Here is a 19108-nt window from a genome sequence, read left to right as displayed (position 1 = left end):
CGAGGGCTAGTGAGCATCAAGACCACGGTCCAGGATGAAACATCGAAAATCCGAGAATACATCAGAAAGATGGCCCCAAAGGATGAACTGCTAAGGCAGCTGGGCCATAGAAGGTTCACGCTGCACGCTGCATGCTGCATGCTACACACTACATGCGTGTAAAGAAAAGTGGACAAACGTAGCATGACTTGCTCTGGGCCATAGAACGGCGTTCACGTTGCACGCTGCACGCTGCACACTTCACGCGTGAAGCGAGAAATGAACATGCACACTTTTTTCTAGGCGTGAAGATGGAAATTCCAGTCAATGCATGCGGTCACCGCCGCGCCAGCCAATCAGAACGGGTCTAGGGAGATAACTCTATGCTTTCAGGGGAAAACTTCAGAAAAAATATAATTGAATGGTATAATTGAAAAATAGTTCTTCATCGGGATTGTCAAGCAGATTATAGAATGTTCGGTGAAATTCACCACAGTTTTCTCTCAGAAGGAAGTGTTCTCGGCTCCAAATTCTGTTCCTTTTTCTCTTCCTCTGTCTCAGTAAAAGCAGAATGAGGCAATCGTCGTCATCCGAAGAGTCCATATTGTTGGTTACTCGGTCAAAGTAGAACAGACGCAACACGTGAACATCCAAGCATGAAGTTTAATGGCCCAGGGTCCGGTTCTTCACGTGAACGTGTAGCGTGTAGCATGCAGCATGCAGCGTGCAGCGTGAACCTTCTATGGCCCAGCTGCCTAAGTGAATGTCTCAGGCAGCAGAACCCTGATGAGAGTGCAGAGGAGGAGGAGGAACAGACAACCTGGAGAGACAAACCCCTACATGGCATGTACCACCGTCAGATAGAGGAAGTGGCTGATATCAAGAAATCCTACCAGTGGCTGGATAATGCAGGACTGACAGACAGCACAGAGGCACTAATCATGGCAGCACAAGAACAGGCCATAAGCACAAGAGCCATAGAGGCCAGGATCTACCAGAGTAGATCAGACCCAAGATGCAGACTGTGCAAAGAAGCCCCTGAAACAGTCCAGTACATAGTAGCAGGGTGTAAGATGCTAGCTGGATCAGCGTACATGGAGAGGCACAACCAAGTGGCTGGGATAGTATACAGGAACATCTGCAACCAGTATGGAATAGAAGTACCCAAGTCCCAATGGGCCATACCACAGAAGGTGGCTGAGAACAACAGGGCCAAGGTTCTGTGGGACTTCAGCTTCCAGACTGACAAACAGATCCTGGCTAACCAACCAGACATAGTGGTGGTGGACAAAGAGCAGAAGAGGGTGGTGGTGATAGATGTGGCGATCCCAGCTGACGCCAACATCAGGAAGAAGGAACATGAGAAACTTGAGAAGTATCAAGGGTTGAAAGAGCAGCTGGAACGGATGTGGAAGGTCAAGGGTTGCGTGGTCCCCGTGGTAGTGGGGGCACTTGGGGCAGTAACCCCCAAACTGGGAGAGTGGCTCCAGCAAATCCCAGGAACAACATCTGAAGCCTCAGTCCAGAAGAGCGCAGTCCTAGGAACATCGAAGATACTGCGCAGAACCCTCAAACTCCCAGGCCTCTGGTAGAGGACCCAAGCTTGAGGATGACATGGATACCACCCCCCCCTGCCGGGGGTGAGAAGGAGACTGGGTGCGATTTGCTGGGGGGGATGGTGGGGATCATCCCCCCCTCTGGTTTTTATTTCTGCTGAAAAAAAATCCTCGGGGACAACCCCGTCAATAAAACAAACAAACAAACAAACAAAAAAAAAAAGTTGACATGACAGGCATGTTGTGACACAGTTTTCTGTGGTCAACATTGCACTCACTTTCAAAATGACCCGAAGTGGCAGCTTTGATGTTCACGAACGTCTAGGGTTGCCAACCGTCCCGTATTGTGCGGGACATCCCGTTTTTTGGGTAATTTTAATTTGTCCCGTCAGGGACAGATCCTGCCCCTCACTCCAATGCTGTGGTGTAAATCACGTAATTGCCGTGAGAAGCGCTATTACCGCGAGTCGCGGTCATCTGCGATTTAAAACCATTCACTGTTGCCATATCCTGAATTTTTAAGCTATACTGACAAAATAGGCATCAAATTAAACTAGAGCAGATGGTGCAGCCAGTGGATACAGCCTAACTGTTCGATAAGGATAGCAGATAGCTTAAAAAAAACCTTCCGAAACAGGATAGACCTCAGCCTATAGTAGGGGAGCTTTTCTGCCTCACTCCTGCCTTTGTGATGTCTTTCTCTCTTCTTCTTCTGCTATGAAGCATTGCAGAAGGTTCTTAGGATTTTCAAATGGACAATTAAGCAAATATCAGGGTTTTACAGCTACAGCAAATCATTTTTCAGTTTATGACATTGCCTTCATAAATATGGCCTGATGAATTATTTGGCCAAAGTTTAAAAGAGAAAAATGAGACAATAATATTAGAATTGTTTGTTATTTTGCATTAAGTTACTTAAAAATATCCATTAATTGGTCTATTAATTTTTAAAAGCTCTATTTTAGAAATGAATTTCTAGTGGCCTACATTTGAAACACTCACCTAAAGGCGATTCGGTACTGTAACTATTTTGGGGCGCTGGGGTGCGTGTACAGGGCCTGTACCGGTACTTGTCCGCACCCGGAACAAAGTGTCCCTCATTTGGATATGAGAAAGTTGGCAACCCTACGAACATCCCCAGCAAATAGATACATTGTAGATAATCAGAGTGTGAACGTGGATTTAGCGCCATGAATCACATCCTTACTGATGAGCGCAACAGAATGAATGTATCCACACTGACAGCCTTCTTTTCCTCGCTGTCAATGGGCCAGACGTGCGTTCCTTCCCTGCTGAGAAATTCGCAGAAATGTGGATTAAAGAAGGGCGAAACGCGGCGGATAGCGCACCGACGGGAAAGCAGAAAAGGCCACATGAACTGCGCCATCAGAGCAAACTGTTCATTTAGTATTCATGTATTTCAGTGATTTTCGAGTCACTGTCCATTTAATCCGGAGGGAGAGAAACATCACAGCAACACGACAAGCAATGCGAACTTTGTTGTGTTAGTGTTCGTGTATTTAGTCAGAGAGATCGGAAGATGAATTTACTATCTCTGGTTTAGTGTTCGTTTTCATTTAGTGTTATTCATTTGATATCATCGGATGTTATTGAGCTGTTAGCCTATTGTTACCTTAATTTTGTGACGTTTCATGATTAAAAAAAAACATCCCCCCTTCTGTTTTTTTGACAAATCGCACCCTGTATATATATATATATATATATATATATATATATATATATATATATATATATATATACAGGGACGTGCACAGGATTATAGAGGGGCAGGGGCTCAAAGTCAGAAAAAGGGCAGCAAGTGCATGATTTTTTTTCCCGGTCCTTTCCAAAATATGGAAATGTGGAATTAAAATGAACGTACTAATAGGAAGGTAAGTACTTAGCTATGTGTCCTGTGTTGGTGAAAGTGATATGCAACTGCCATTTCTTTTGTGTCAGCAAAATTGTCACTCACATTATCATAGGCTTGGAAGACATGCAAAGCAATAAAACACTGGTGCATTATTAGGCTTTTTTATTGTTAAAGATTTAACATTGAACAGTGAAACCTGAACTTTGAACAAATAAGTAAATAGCCTAATGGACAAAATGATAAAAAATCAGTCCTTCCTCTCATAAGGTAGAAGCCTAACATTCCAGGGGCCTTAAAGCAGTAACCTTCTGGGGGCCATGTCCCTGTAGATAGTAATGACCTCATTGTGATTTATGGATATGTCTTTTTCAATCGAGAGGAGAAGGAGATCAGAGAGCCTCTCTTCTTTGCATAGGCTTCTGAGTACATTTTTCACAAGCTTTTGTTTTTGTTCTGAAACATAACCCACATTTGATTTGAGCACATTGTGGAAGAGGTCGACGACTAGTTATATATACAAGAGGAGAATGTACCGGTAAGCTTCCCGACGATATATGATACTTGCATGTACACCGAAGCACGGCCGAGGCAATCGATTGTGAACAGTAACAGGTCAGGTTACGTCAGTTAACAAGCCCCCTCTCTCTGTCCGCGCACCCCCTCTCTCAGTCAGCGCGCACCCTCTCTCTGGCCGCACTCAAGCGGAGCAGCAATGGACAGAGAAGTGGCAGCTCAGCACGCGCAGCCACCCCGGATTACAGGAACATTGGTAGATTGCCGTGGAGTTTTTGTACCGCTGTTGTTTTAAACTTCTAACAGGACTGTATTATTTATTATTAGGATTATTATTATTATTTTAAAAGGGCAACATTTAATTCGAGGCAAAAAGGGCAGGGGCTCAAGCACCCCTAAAGCCCTATGTGTGCACACGTGTGTGTGTGTATATATATGAATGATTCACCACATTTCGTGTCAATTAAATCTTATTAATAGTAACAGATCTAGATAAATCCAGTGACTACAGACCAAACTTTGATATGCCTAAAGTCAAGGTTAATATCAATAATGACTATTATAAATTGCCAATGGTACAACCTCTGATGAAGAAGAAACCTTTATTTGGTCACATGCAAACTTCAAGCACAGTGAAATTCATCCTCTGCATTTAACCCATCTGAAGCAGTGAACACATGCACACACACTCAGAGCAGTGGGCAGACACACCAGAGTGCCCGGGGAGCAGTCGGGGTCAGGTACCTTGCTCAAGGGTACCTCAGCCCAAGGCTGCCCCACATCAACCTAACTGCATGTCTTTGGATTGTGGGGGAAACCGGAGCACCCAGAAGAAACCCACGCAGACACGGGGAGAACATGCAAATTCCACACAGAAAGGCCCTCGCCAGCCGCTGGGTTTGAACCTGAAACCTTCTTGCTGTGAAGCGACTGTGCTAACCACTACACCACTGTGATAATGTTCTTCTAATAATATTCTAAGTTAGTAAAAGTCATACAAAAAAAGTCAGACAAGTTCGTTAGAATCTAACGTCTGGTCTGATGATCTAACCTTGTCAGATATAGGGTCGTCTTGCTGCCATCCAAAATAGTCCGCCATTCGTCCCTGGCGACCATCGCAGCGGGCGATCCGAACTTTATCTTGGTGATTTTCTGATATTTTTTCTTCGTAGTTTGGCTTTCGCCATTTCCACCAACGGAACTTCGTTGCATTATCTAATTCAAGAGAGCATGAAGTTAAAAGACGAGCAGGCGATAAATGCAGATGAAATGCAGACGCAAAAAAACAAACAAAATGGTTGAGAATCGCGGGTTTTCTCATTCTCTCGCGCGCATCATTAATAGCATCATCTGTATGCTTTATCGGTAACTGCTAAGACATTGGGTGGCTCAGTGTGACCCCGCGGTATACCGAATTCCGTTCAATTCATATGCACGCTTGATCTGCGCGCGCATGCCTCCGGCATTCACTCCAATCCCCCCGTTACGCCGATCGGTGTACCGACCGGGGAATCAGCATATACCGCAAGGTACACGCTTGAGTCCACTCCTACAATGTCAGACCCATGAAAAGCAGAAAGTCAACTATTAATTTTCGTCAACATAAACTTATCAAGTTATATATTTTTTTAACTAATCATGTGTAGGAAGGGCGGGTGGGAGATTTTTATGTTGTCAGCGGGAGGTTGGGAGGATTTTCTAAATGTTCCCTAAAGCGGGAGATCTCCCGCCTATGGCGGGAGAGCTGGAGCCTCTGCACTTTCATCAGCAGTGTATTCATGGAGGTCAAAGAATCAAAACTTTTAGACTGTCTCCTGTATGACTGACATGTTATAACTGAGTGACTTATACTGCATGTTGTGTTGTCTGTGTTTATTTACAGCAAAAATCCCATATATTTGGGAATGAGCAGATGAATGTGTGTGTGGTGCCCTGTGATAGAATGGTGTCTCATCCCGTATGTATCCCCTCACCACACCCAGTATTACCTGGAATAGTCTCCAGATCCTCCGCAACCCTGACCAGGATAAAGTGTTTCCTGTAAATGAATGAAGGAGTTTTTCATTCTAATGTGATGTGCCTCCCAAAACTTTGCTGTTGTCTTTTAATGATAAATGACTGACATTGATGGACATTTCTGCTCAGATCAGCAAGTTTGTTCAAGGTTTTAACAAAATAATACCCTCTGAAATAAGTGTGTGAAGATTTGGACATCCAGTTTCCATGAGTAAGGATATTTAAAATCATTTACAGGACTAAATTTTCACTTCCATATTCAGTCTTTAACAAACACAAACCAAATTCAGCACCAAATATTTTTTTTTCATTCTGATGATTAAAACCTGTCGAGGACAGAAACCAGCAGGCTGTTTTGAATGGACCAGCATCACAATATGCAAATGTTGATGCAAAATGTTCCTCCTTATAACTACATATGAAATATCAGCCTCAGTCACTGTGGGCTCTGGAGAATTTAGCACTGCTTTTAGTTCAACGATGTTCCTTCCATTTTTGCTGCTGCTGGCAGCTTCATCCTGTGAGTTTCACTTCAATCATGAACTCAGAGCTCAGAGCAAATTATTGCACTTATAACATACTGTACAGACATTTCTGACTGAAATTGTGACGTCTCTTATTTTTTTTTCAAATGTGGACTGTGCAGTCGAACTCACTCAGGTCACCTCAGTGATGTTAAAGCCAGGAGATTCTTTAACCCTCAGCTGTAAAGTATCCAGCTACTCTGTTACTGATAACAGCTACGCCACGGCTTGGATCCGACAACCTGCAGGGAAAACCCTGGAATGGATAAATGACATTTGGGGTGGTGGAGCAATTGGTTCTAAAGATTCTCTCAAAAGCAAGTTCAGTATTTCTAAAGACGGCTCCAGCAGCACGGTGACTCTGAGAGGACAGAATCTGCAGACTAAAGACTCAGCTGTGTATTACTGCGCTCGCAAACCACACTGATGCTTCTACTGAGGTGTCAATACAAAAACACATGCATGCTGCCATCACAAAGTGAGCTCATATTTTCATCATCAGCGTTTTAGAAAAAAAGACTAAAACTGAACTGTATGACTTTCCTCAATGCTGAGAAGAACATCTGGAAAAGCAGCATTTCCTGAAATCTTACAACTTTCACACAGATTGAAAAAATAAGAAAGAAACATTCAGCAGCACTGTGGTATCAGTGCATTTCATTCATTTCATTAATCTTTCAGGATGTTTCTTTATTTGGCTCTTTAAATGACAGAGCAGCTTCATCACAGAGAGTGAAGAACAAACTCCATCATAAAGACACGGTGATAAATGACTTAATTTCCCACTGATACTGGATCTGAGCGCTTTCGCTCTTTTAAACCGTGCTGATACAAATGCTTCAGTCTAGAATTCAGATTTCCTTCATTTGTATCACTGCTCCATGGGAGACCTTTTTATTGACCGCAAGAACATTTGAACCTTTTTCTTGGAAATCTCTCCTTCCAGTTCTGGATATTTTGAAAACAGGACTTTTGTGCCTCTAGAGGGCAGTCTGTGCAAACTCAACCGTCTCAACCTGTTGCTCTCTGCACATTCAGGCCATTTTTCTTCTCACACACTGCTGTGAATCATGACCCTCAGATTAAACAGAATTACATACAGCGTATCAGCAACCTGTCCTGTGTTGATCAGTAGATAAGGCTCTTTGTTCTGGAGAACCTGATTTCATGGTAAATTCACAAGGATTGAAATAAGGAAGTTGATCATTTGTTTAATTTAAACTTTTCATATGAAATGTGAATCTGTATGATGTTACACTGTATAAAATCATATCCTTTTTCATTCAGATACATTCGAATGGTTTAACGGTTCTGTGGATAATTAAGGGTTCCCAGCTTCTAAAACTGCTTCTACTTGGAACTCTTTCTAGCTGGAAAACATTCTGTTGTCGGGTTCCACATAGAACCTTCTAATCATCCACACATCACGACACCGAGCAGCCTGTGGTCGTGGGTTTAATCCATCGATAGTGCTCATGGACACTCCCTATTCAAATAGCATCGGGTATAACAGTATGTTCTTGACTCTTCTAGTTTCCAGTGAGCAGTGTGATAGATAACACTCCCACACACTTTAAATCTGGCTGAAGCAGCACTCAGAGAAGGATGATTTTTGGATAGTGTATTTTATTTGGATTCATTTCATGTAAGTTTTTGAGTTTTCATGAGATTATTGGGAGGAAAAAGCCATTCTGTGCTGATAAACATTTTCACATTACCAAGTTATACTCTTCTCTTCCAGATTCTTATGGACAGGCCCTGACCTCCTCTGCTTCTGTGGTGAAGAGACCTGGAGAATCAGTCACTCTGTCCTGTACTGTCTCCAGATTCTCAATGGGCAGCAACTACATGCACTGGATCCGTCAGAAACCAGGACGAGGACTGGAGTGGATTGGGCGCATTTACAGTGACACAATATTTGCTCAGTCTCTGCAGGGCCAGTTCTCCATCACTAAAGACAACAATAAAAACATGCTGTACCTCGAAGTGAAGAGTCTGAAAGCTGAAGAGACGACTGTTTATTACTGTGCACGAGACTCACACTGACACAACAGACTCCAGAGCTGTACAAAAACTGACACAAGCACATCCTCATGAGCTGTAAATATTCCCTCAGCAGGAAACTGAAGCCCAGAGTCGTTTATTATGAACATCTTCATGAACATTCTGCTTTTCATTTTGCTTCAAGTCCTCTGAGAGGCGCTCTTTCTCTACTTTGACAACATCTGCCTAACATGTTGAGGTTCAAATGACTCAGATTAAAAGGACTGAGAGAGGACTGATGTCCAACAATGTGGCTGGAAATATGTTTCATGTTGGAAAAAAAAAGAAAAAGAAAAAAAATAGTTGTGAGACAAGTCCAGACTTGAGGTGTGCATCAGGAGGGGAATCAGCTCTCATGAAGTCACAGGAGCATTCTAACTTTGTTCATATTCACAAAATATCAGATTAAAAGGACTGAGAGAGAACTGATGTCCAACAATGTGACTGGAATTAGTTTAATTTTGAAAAAAAATAGTTGGATGAAAAGTACAAACTTGAGGTGTGCATCAGGAGGGGAATCAGCTCTAATAAAGTCACCAGAGCATGTGGTCAGATATGAAGCTTATGGGAGCCAAAAAAGACCAGAAACATGAACATGGTAGCGTATTGGGAGCTTATGTGATGCTGCGTGACATGTTTTCTGCTTCATCCTTGTTCATGTCACTGTGGTTTCAAGAACTAATGTGTTAATATTGTGGGGAAAAGAACCAACAGAGTTTGTGAGAAAATACTGCAAAGAAAAATAAATGCAGAATTGGGTAGGACAGGAATTTCTGTCCTCAAGCACAGATAATCGTCACCCTAAATTTAGTATCTAATTCTTGTTGTGAGTTTCACTATATGTATAATTCCCTTTATTATTGATTTAGAAATAATGGAATTGGGTAAAGAGCTTTCTGTCATGGAAAAGATTTGTTCCATTCAAAAGCCACACATTCTCCATCAGATGAATCTCCTCCTCATGATTTAAATAAATTTGAAATCCGTTCTCCTCCCATCATCAGCAGATAAGCAAATACAAGTGTCAGGGCCGGATATCGCTCTATTTATGTGGTGTGATGGTCTCTGTTAAACTTTGGAGAACACAGAGAAGACCCCAGTACAAACAACACACACCATGTTCTCTCCATCTCTAATGCTCCTGCTGGCAGCTGCTTCCTGTGAGTGCTTTATCAAATTCATTCACTTACTACAATAACAATAAATGTGCAGCGTATATTGTGGGAGATGTCACCATGTGTTTTCCTCCACAGATGTGCATGGTGAGGAACTGACTCAGCCTGCTTCCATGACAGTCCAGCCAGGCCAGAGTCTCTCCATCCACTGCAAGGTTTCATATTCAGTGACAAGCTTTAATACCAATTGGATCCGACATCCTGCAGGAAAAACTCTGGAGTGGATTGGATACATCAGTAGTGGTGGTAGTACAGGTTACAGTGAGAAACTGAAAAACAAGTTCAGCATCTCCAGAGACACTGCTACTAACACAATAACAATTCGAGGACAGAATCTGCAGACTGAAGACACAGCTGTGTATTACTGTGCGAGATACACACAGTGACACAGAATAGTGGATTCCCCTTACAAAAATTGAGACGTGTGAGAGACATCCTCTCAATGCAGCTAATAAACATCTCAGTCACACTTTTACTTTCTTTCAGTGGAATGAAGTTTTAATAGTTTGTGTCATTTTTAATCACACAAACAGCTGATTAATAGTTGACAGGCTCAAATCTAATGTCTATCAAATGCTTGCCAGTTAAACTGTTCATGTTGAGTAATGCTTTGTCTCATGAGGTCTCATCCATGGCATCATCAGAATAATGTGGAGTAAATTATTACAACAAAACACTAAAAGTGCAGTTCTGTTGTCTGTCCTTTTGTGTAATTTGTATTTGATCAGAAAATGTGTAATTAGTCCACCGACTTTTAGTTTCTCCTCCAAAGGCATTCTGGGGAAAAAGGAAGGTTGAGTAAATCATCCATATGTAGCCCAGCCTACTAAAGGTACAGACAGAAAATAAATACTTTTTAAAAGTATTAAATAATTTGTTAAATGCTGTTAAAAGCAATTAAAACATTTTAAGTTCATATACGGTGTTTATTTAAAGGTCCCCTTGCATCGTTTTTTTCATTAATTGTGCGGTGGTCTCTAGTATGAATGAATGCCCTGTGAGCCGGTTTTGGTGAAAAAAATGATGTGGTTCTCCTGTTTCAGGCTGTTCTAGTTTGGTGGAGGAGTGGGTGGCGGGAGAGTGACAGGATTTCAGCTCTTATTCATTAATATTCATGACATGTAAACGTGTTACCTCTGATTGGCTAACAGCACTGTGACGCTACCTCCAGTACGTCAGCACAAGCGGATGTCTTACTACGGTGAGAGAGAAGGAACAAACCGCGAAGAGAAAAATACCGTGCACTGACGTCATTGATGTGCGAGCGAGAAAATAAATTCAACAAATGTTTGGGTTTTTACTGAACAAACAAACGAATAAAATGAACAAGTGACTTAAAAAGGATGTGGGTGTCTTTGTAAAAACTGTTTTAATTGGCTATTATGGTCTCGACATCAATGTTTTGACCAATAACAATGTAGATAACATGAATTTTATATCACATTCAACGAGATTTAAAGGAGTTTAAATACTTACAAATAATGTGTAAACATCGTTGGAGTTAATAAAGTTTGAAAAGCATGAAGGAACATACCCCAACCCCCTGAAATTAATAAAAAAAAATCTCAGTAGATTTGGCATACGTTTTTTACTCAGAAAAAGCGGAAAACTCTCATCCCTGCCTAGCTTGTGACCATGTCATGCATGCTAACGTGGAGAATATGAACATGCTATTTTGTGACAAAAAGCTCATGTTTTACTTACAGCTTGTGAGCTGGTGGTCGATCATCTTGACTACAAATCCAGGTATTAAAAACAACCTCGAAGCAAAACCATGACTGAAGGCACCGAAGTTTGAAAAGTCACTGTGGTTGAAATGATCAGAACACAGTACTAACGTTGCATTATACTTCGCTGGTGATGTTCCAAAGATAAATTCCAACCATTTCTTCTTCACCTCTTCTATCTTGGGCAAGAAATGCAACATTGATGTGTTACTGCCACAAATAACACAGGCACAACCTTGTTCATACATGTTTTCAACTTGCTGTCAGATCCTCTTCGTTAGCTACTGACGAGATGGGCTCTGCTAGCTGTCCTCGCGCTTAAATCCAAACTTTCTTCCTGTGGGCGGTCGCAAGCCAAAGTGCCATGAATACTAATTTTCAAAGTGACATCACTTCAGGGGAAGGTGGACGGAGGATGGGCGTTGGGTGGGGTGAATGGTCAGGAGTTGCTTGTGGGAAGTGACGGAGTAGGAATTGTGGGATGGATGAATCTGAGCGAGGGTTTGGTGAGGATGGGGGACCCAAGCTTAAAAAATCGAAGGGGATTAATAACAGTATTAATGAGAATATGGGGGTCCCACGCTCGCGGCCCGTCATTGCCCGCACACCATCCTTGCATAGGCCAACACATCGGTCCCAAGCCAAACCATTTTCACAGATAAAAATATCAAGGACATTGAAGATGGCTTCTCCTGTAGTGTGCGACTGAAGAGGCCAGCAAAACAGGACATCCTCCTCAATCGCCTTGTCACGCAGATACCTGACATAGGAGAGGAGCTGTGCCTGCCCAACAATATCAGTGGATTCGTCCAGCTGCAGCACATCATAAGGACTCTGTTTTATGAACTCTATGAGTTGCTCTCTGATGTCATTAGACATGTCTGAAATCCTCCTAGCGACTGTGTCATCGGACAGTGGTACTGCACCGAGTTTGGCTGCTGCACTATCTCCTATCATTATAATGCACGTCTTGGGCGGCCGGCAAAATGAGAGTCTCGGCAATTGTATGCGGTTTACCCAGTTTAGCTATTCTTTTGGCCACTACATACGATGCCTCCAAACACTGTTTAGACACAGTGCTGTGCACTGAAATGGCTGCCTGTTGCTGATGGAAGCCATCAAGCTTTCTTTTAAAATATTCTGCCGGTTTATCTTTAATAGCAGTATGTTTTGTTTCAAGGTGCCTTTTAAGTTTGCAGGGCTTCATGCTGTCATTTGCTAGCACCTCGGCACACACGACACACTGAGGTCTCAGATCAGCCGTGACTGTAAATCCAAACTGCAGGTCTGCTTCATCGTACCTTCGAACCTTTTTTGCAGCTGGTGGTGCATCGGTTGCCTTGTTGGTCCTCACTAGAAATCTCTCCATTTTTGTTAATTATAATTTGGATGTGTGGCTATGTTAAGAGACAAGTATCGGGGACTAATCAGACGGGACTTATACATGTTCTTTAATGCAAGTGTTTAACAATTTTGCAGGCAATACCAATTTTATTTGAAGACTTACCCGTAAGATTGTCGTCCTGAGTGAGTGAGTGAGTGAGTGAGTGAGTGAGTGAGTGAGTGAGTGTCTTAGTCGTGTGTGTTGCGTGTGTATGTGTTGCAACACGGTGAAAAAGGCAGAGGCTTACCCTATTAGCTAAGTGCATGTTTAGCAGTTAAAAAATAGCTAGGGCTGAGATTGGGATAGTCTTTAAAAATACTTTTTGTGGTATTAGTCTTTAAAAAGACTCTTTGGGTTTGAAGTAAAGGCCTAAAGTAGATCGATATCAACACTGATAACAGATAGACTAGCGAGAGCTGGCACAAGCGAACTTGGCAAGAGACTAGACTAGAGTGAATGAAGCTCAACACGTGTGCAGACGCTTATATCGTAGGCTAGCCTAGCAGTTACATGACATCACGTTACAGGCTCAAAATACCACCCCCTGTATTGGTACTTATGAAATGAAGCTGTGTGGTTGATTTGTTTCTGTGTTATAGTAGTCCAACCACTTGCATTTTCGACATGGGAATTTTCGTGATTTTTTTTAAATGATTTTTTCCTGTTTTTTTCCCTTCATCCTAGCCTACTCGCACCCCCCTGGGAGAGTGTCCGCGCCCCACCGGTTGAGAACCACCAGTCTAGAGCATCTTCCGAGTGCAAATTTAGTCTCTAATCCTTGTTGTGAGTTTCTCTAGATATATAATTCCTTCTGTTATTGATTTATAAATAATGGAAGTTTCTAAAGAGCTTTCTGTCATGGAAAAGATTTGTTCCATTAAAAAGCCACACATTCTCCATCAGATGAATCTCCTCCTCATGATTTAAATAAATTTTAACTCTGTTCTCCTCCAATCAGCAGCAGATAAGCAAATACAAGCGTCAGGGCTGGATATTGCTCTATTTATGTGGTGTGATGGTCTCTGTTAAACTTTGGAGAACAGAGAAGACCCCAGTACAAACAACACACACCATGTTCTCTCCATCTCTACTGCTCCTGCTGGCAGCTGCTTCCTGTGAGTGCTTTGTCAAATTCATTCATTTCCTACAATAACAATAAATGTGCAGCGTATATTGTGTGAGATATCACCATGTGTTTTCCTCCACAGATGTGCTTGGTGAGGAACTGACTCAGCCTGCTTCCATGACAGTCCAGCCAGGCCAGAGTTTCTCCATCCACTGCAAGGTTTCATACTGACTTACGAGCTATGATACAGCTTGGATCCGACAACCTGCAGGAAAAAGTCTGGAATGGATTGGAGAAATCTGGGGTGGTGGGAGTCTATATTACAGTGAGAAACTGAAAAATAGGTTCAGCATCTCCAGAGACACTGCTACTAAAACAATAACAATTCTAGGACAGAATCTGCAGACTGAAGACACAGCTGTGTATGACTGCGCAAGATATACACAGTGACACACAGTAGTGGATTCCCCTTACAAAAACTTTGAGACGCGTTTGAGACATCCTCTCAATGCAACTAGTAAACCATCTCAGTCACACTTTTACTTTCTTCCACTGGAATGAAGTTTTTATAGTTTGTGTCATTTTTAATCATGCAAACAGTCAATTAATAGTTGACAGGCTCAAATCTAATATCTATCAAATGCTTGCCAGTTAAACTGTGAATGGTGAGTCATGCATTGTATCATGAGGTCTCATCCATGGCATCATCAGAATAATGTGGAGTAAATTGCAGTTCTGTTGTCTGTCCTTTTGTGTAATTTGTATTTGATCAGAAAATGTGTCATTAATTGACCGACTTTTAGTTTCTCCTCCAAAGGCATTCTGGGAAAAAGGAAGGTGGAGTAAATCATCCATAAATCTATTCTCTGACATCAATAAGTTATTGAACAGCAAGAGAAAAATAATACAGCCAGTTCTAACCAGTAGAAGTGCAAGTTGTTTTCCATTTTTAACAGTCAAATTTAGCAAGTTTCCTCCACCTTTGGTCTTGTCGTGTCTCCTGTATTTTTATCCTGCAGCCACATTAGAAATGTCTGAACATGATGTTTTTCTTTCAGCTTTAAGGCCTGTGAGGGGCGCTCTTTCTCTATTCACACAACATCTACCCAACATGCTGAGCTTCAAAGGACTGAGAGAGTGGAATAAATATGAGAACATGTTCTCCTGGGATTTACATTAAAGTCATTAACTCTAACTACAACATTGTTATGAAGCGAAGACCTTGCAGGTCGATTATATCAGTGTCTCATTAAACCAGGCTGCAGAATCCACACTGTTTGGTGAATTAGTCAGTAAATAGTCAGGAACTCTTATATTTTGTGAATGTGCACATGCTTTTCCGTTTGCCAGAAATACCTAATGTCTTTAAGCCTGCTGTGCCTTTATGAAAGAATTTATTTATTTTTCATTCATTAATTAATTCATTCATTTAAGGCTGTTGTGCCTTGATAAAAACATTTATTTATTTATTTGCTTGTTTTGTGGTCAAATTGAAATTCATGAAATTTCAGGACCTAGAAATACCATTATACTGGAGAGTTTTCAAGTAAAATCGATAGGCAATGGGCATAGAGGAGGAAGAGAAGAAGAATTTTGACCACGGTCATATTCAGCTGTGTTTTTTCCTTCCAAAAACTTAATTTCCAAAACCATTATTAATCCCTTCAATTTACAGTTGGAATAAATGTGTAAGGAGTGGATTCAGGAAAAATACAGTGTGTTTCTCCTCTGTTACATCATCAGGACTCACACATTTATTCCATCATGACATGGGAGACTAAAACTCTGTTCCATTTTTATCAAAGATTTCTGAGCAGTGTTGTTTAATCGAGGTTTAAATTTGATCATGGAATTGCAAACATTTTATTATTTGATGTAAAACTACTGTTTTTCATCAGATGCTGAATTCTTCCAGCTCCATATTTGTCTTTTAATCTGAGGAGCGTTTGTTCTTCTGGAAGTTTCTCTGGAATCTTGATGAGGACATGAGACTGATAATATTGCAAGAACACATTCTGGTGTCCACTTTGGATAAAAGGTGACGAACAAGTAATACGTGTGTGTGTGAACTGGTTCCAGTTCAGCTTCTCAGTAGACACAGGATAAAGAGCTGTGAGACAAAGACTGTTCTGAAGACACTGTGTAAGAGTCTGTTCTTCACTTGAGAGATTGATAATAAAGTGAGGTTGCTCGTATGGTCTCATCAGTTCATCTGATCTCAGTATGGAAGAAAATCCACAACACAGGTTGGACAAATTACAGTGGTGCTTGAAAGTTTGTGAACCCTTTAGAATTTTCTATATTTCTGAATAAATATGACTTAAAACATCATCAGATTTTCACACAAGTCCTAAAAGTAGATAAAGAGAGCCTGGTTAAACAAATGAGACAAAAATATTATACTTGGTCATTTATCTACTGAGGAAAATAATCCAATATTACATATCTCTGAGTGGCAAAAGTATATGAACCTCTCGGATAAGCAGTTAATTTGAAGGTGAAATTAGAGTCAGGTGTTTTCAATCAATTGGGATGGCAATCAGGTGTGAGTGGGCACCCTGTTTTATTTAAAGAACAGGGATCAATCAAAGTCTGATCTTCACAACACACGTTTGTGGAAATGTATCATGGCACGAACAAAGGAGGTTTCTGAGGACCTCAGAAAAAGCGTTGTTGATGCTCATCAGGCTGGAAAAGGTTACAAAACCATCTCTAAAGAGTTTGGACTCCACCAATCCACAGTCAGACAGACTGTGTACAAATGGAGGAAATTCAAGACCATTGTTACCCTCCCCAGGAGTGGTCGACCAACAACGATCACTCCAAGAGTAAGGTGTGTAACAGTCGGCGAGGTCACAAAGGACCCCAGGGTAACTTCTAAGCAACTGAAGGCCTCTCTCACATTGGCTAATGTTAATGTTCATGAGTCCACCATCAGGAGAACACTGAACAACAGTGGTCTGCATGGCAGGGTTGCAAGGAGAAAGCCACTGCTCTCCAAAAAGAACATTGCTGCTTGTCTGTAGTTTGCTAAAGATCATGTGGACAAGCCAGAAGGCTATTGGAAAAATGTTCTGTGGATGGATGAAACCAAAATAGAATTTTGGTTTAAATGAGAAGCATTATGTTTGCAGAAAGGAAACCACTGCATTACAGCATAAGAACCTTATCCCAGCTGTGAAACATGGTGGTGGTAGTATCATGGTTTGGGCCCGTTTTGCTGCATCTGGGCCAGGATAGCTTGCCATCATTGATGGAACAATGAATTCTGAATTATACCAGTGAATTCTAAAGTAAAATGTCAGGACATCTGTCCATGAACTGAATCTCAAGAGAAGGTGGGTCATGCAGCAAGACAATGACCCTAAGCACACAAGTCATTCTACCAAAGAATGGTTAAAGAAGAATAAAGTTAATGTTTTGGAATGGCCAAGTCAAAGTCCTGACCTTAATCCAATCCAAATGTTGTGGAAGGACCTGAAGTAAGCAGTTCATGTGAGGAAACCCACCAACATCCCAGAGTTGAAGCTGTTTTGTTCAGAGGAATGGGCTAAAATTCCTCCAGGCTGGTGTGCAGGACTGATCAGCAGTTACCGGAAACGTTTAGTTGCAGTTATTGCTGCACAAGGGGGTCACACCAGATACTGAAAGCAAAGGTTCACATACTTTTGCCACTCACAGATATGTAATATTGGGTCATTTTCCTCAATAAATAAATGACCAAGTATAATATTTTTGTCTCATTTGTTTAACTGGGTTCTCTTTATCTACTTTTCAGACTTGTGTGAAAATCTGATGATGTTTTAGGTCATATTTATGCAGAAATATAGAAAATTCTAAAGGGTTCACAAACTTTCAAGCACCACTGTAAATATCGATAAGGACAGAAAGTGAAGAGACAGCTGTGTATTATGGAACAACATCCTTCTGTGGTGTGTGAAGTTTCTCACATGATAAGATGCATTTTATAATGCTGTTATAATCTAAGGGTCCAAATTAAACAGAACTATTCATGAATAAACATAGAATTTCATCTTCTTTGAATAAATTCACCAGAAAAAAACTGAGAAACTCGCTCATGAACAACTGCCTTCAGCTTCTTATTTATTAAAAGACACACAGGACTGATAGATCGATCTACAAACAGACATGATGCAATGTTTTCAATTATTATACATTTAAAGTCACAGATTGGAGATGTTTGAGAGATGGGGAGGTTTTCTCATGTAGAAGAATCCATCAAATTTCCCTGAAGAGAAGGAGTGCCTCCATGCAAATGTCCTTCCCTGTTATATATTTAAGCAGTGAAGACCAAGAGCTTTTACTTCTTCTGCTTCAACACACACCATGATCGCTACATCCCCTCTGCTGCTGCTGCTGCTGGCAGCCGTACACTGTAAGTGTTTTTACATTTGACATTTAATACACTTTTTCTTCCTGAGAGCTTTTTGCTTTTCCAAAATTTAAAATAACTTTTTTTTCCCAGGTGTTCACTGTGTTGAGCTGATCCAGACCGGATCCACAGTATTAACCCCTGGTCAGTCACTGACTCTGACCTGTAAAGTGTCTGGATATTCATTAACGAGTACCTATTGTACACACTGGATCCGACAACCTGCAGGAAAAACTCTGGAATGGATCGGAGAGATATGTTATGATGGGAGCACTTACTACAGTGAGAAACTGAAAAGCAGGTTTCAGGTTTCCAGAGACACGTCCAGCAGCACAGTAACATTAACAGGGCAGAACATGCAGACTGAAGACACAGCTGTGTACTACTGTGCTCGTGAACCACAGTGAGACAAATCAACAACATCCCTGTACAAAAACACCTCATACAGTGTACAGTATAACAGAATGTCCACAAGATACAGAACTTATCAATCCAAGTCTCACGCAAAAATGAATACTAATGACAATGGAGTTTCATGTAATTTATTTTTTGAAATATTGACTGAGTTTCACGAAGAAGGACTTGTTTTACTGTCGTATCATTAAGTTACAATAATCACCTCAACAAATCAGTGTCTGTGTTTCATGTGTGAGAAAATGTGAGAGCATTTTCTCATGACTTTTCAGAGAAGTAGAATTTTTTCCATGATCATGATCTCGATATCCTCAAGAATTAATAATAATAATTATAATTATAAATTGAGTATTTAATCCTTGTTGCCGATTTCAGTGATAGTTGAATATTTGATTGAAAATTATCGTATATGATAAAGAGGCTTCTGTTCCATTAAAAGCCACAC

The 19108-nt window shown here is 41.2% G+C and overlaps 3 gene segments (V, D, J or C); all 3 read left to right on the top strand.

The window, feature by feature from the left end:
* The first annotated feature begins 7936 nt into the window (after positions 1-7936).
* Positions 7937-8507, top strand: LOC132869395 (immunoglobulin heavy variable 3-66-like). The segment is given in 2 exon segments: positions 7937-7973; positions 8203-8507. Coding segments are annotated over 2 exon segments (342 nt in total).
* A 1059-nt stretch (positions 8508-9566) lies between these two features.
* On the top strand, positions 9567-10065 carry LOC132868316 (Ig heavy chain V region 914-like). The segment is given in 2 exon segments: positions 9567-9664; positions 9758-10065. Coding segments are annotated over 2 exon segments (351 nt in total).
* An 8138-nt stretch (positions 10066-18203) lies between these two features.
* LOC132869394 (Ig heavy chain V region 914-like) lies at positions 18204-18656 on the top strand. The segment is given in 2 exon segments: positions 18204-18252; positions 18343-18656. Coding segments are annotated over 2 exon segments (363 nt in total).
* The last annotated feature ends 452 nt before the right edge of the window (positions 18657-19108 follow it).

The sequence above is a fragment of the Neoarius graeffei genome, chromosome 20 (assembly GCF_027579695.1).
Source record: "Neoarius graeffei isolate fNeoGra1 chromosome 20, fNeoGra1.pri, whole genome shotgun sequence".
NCBI lineage: Eukaryota > Metazoa > Chordata > Actinopteri > Siluriformes > Ariidae > Neoarius > Neoarius graeffei.
This window is presented reverse-complemented; position numbering and strand designations above follow the sequence as displayed.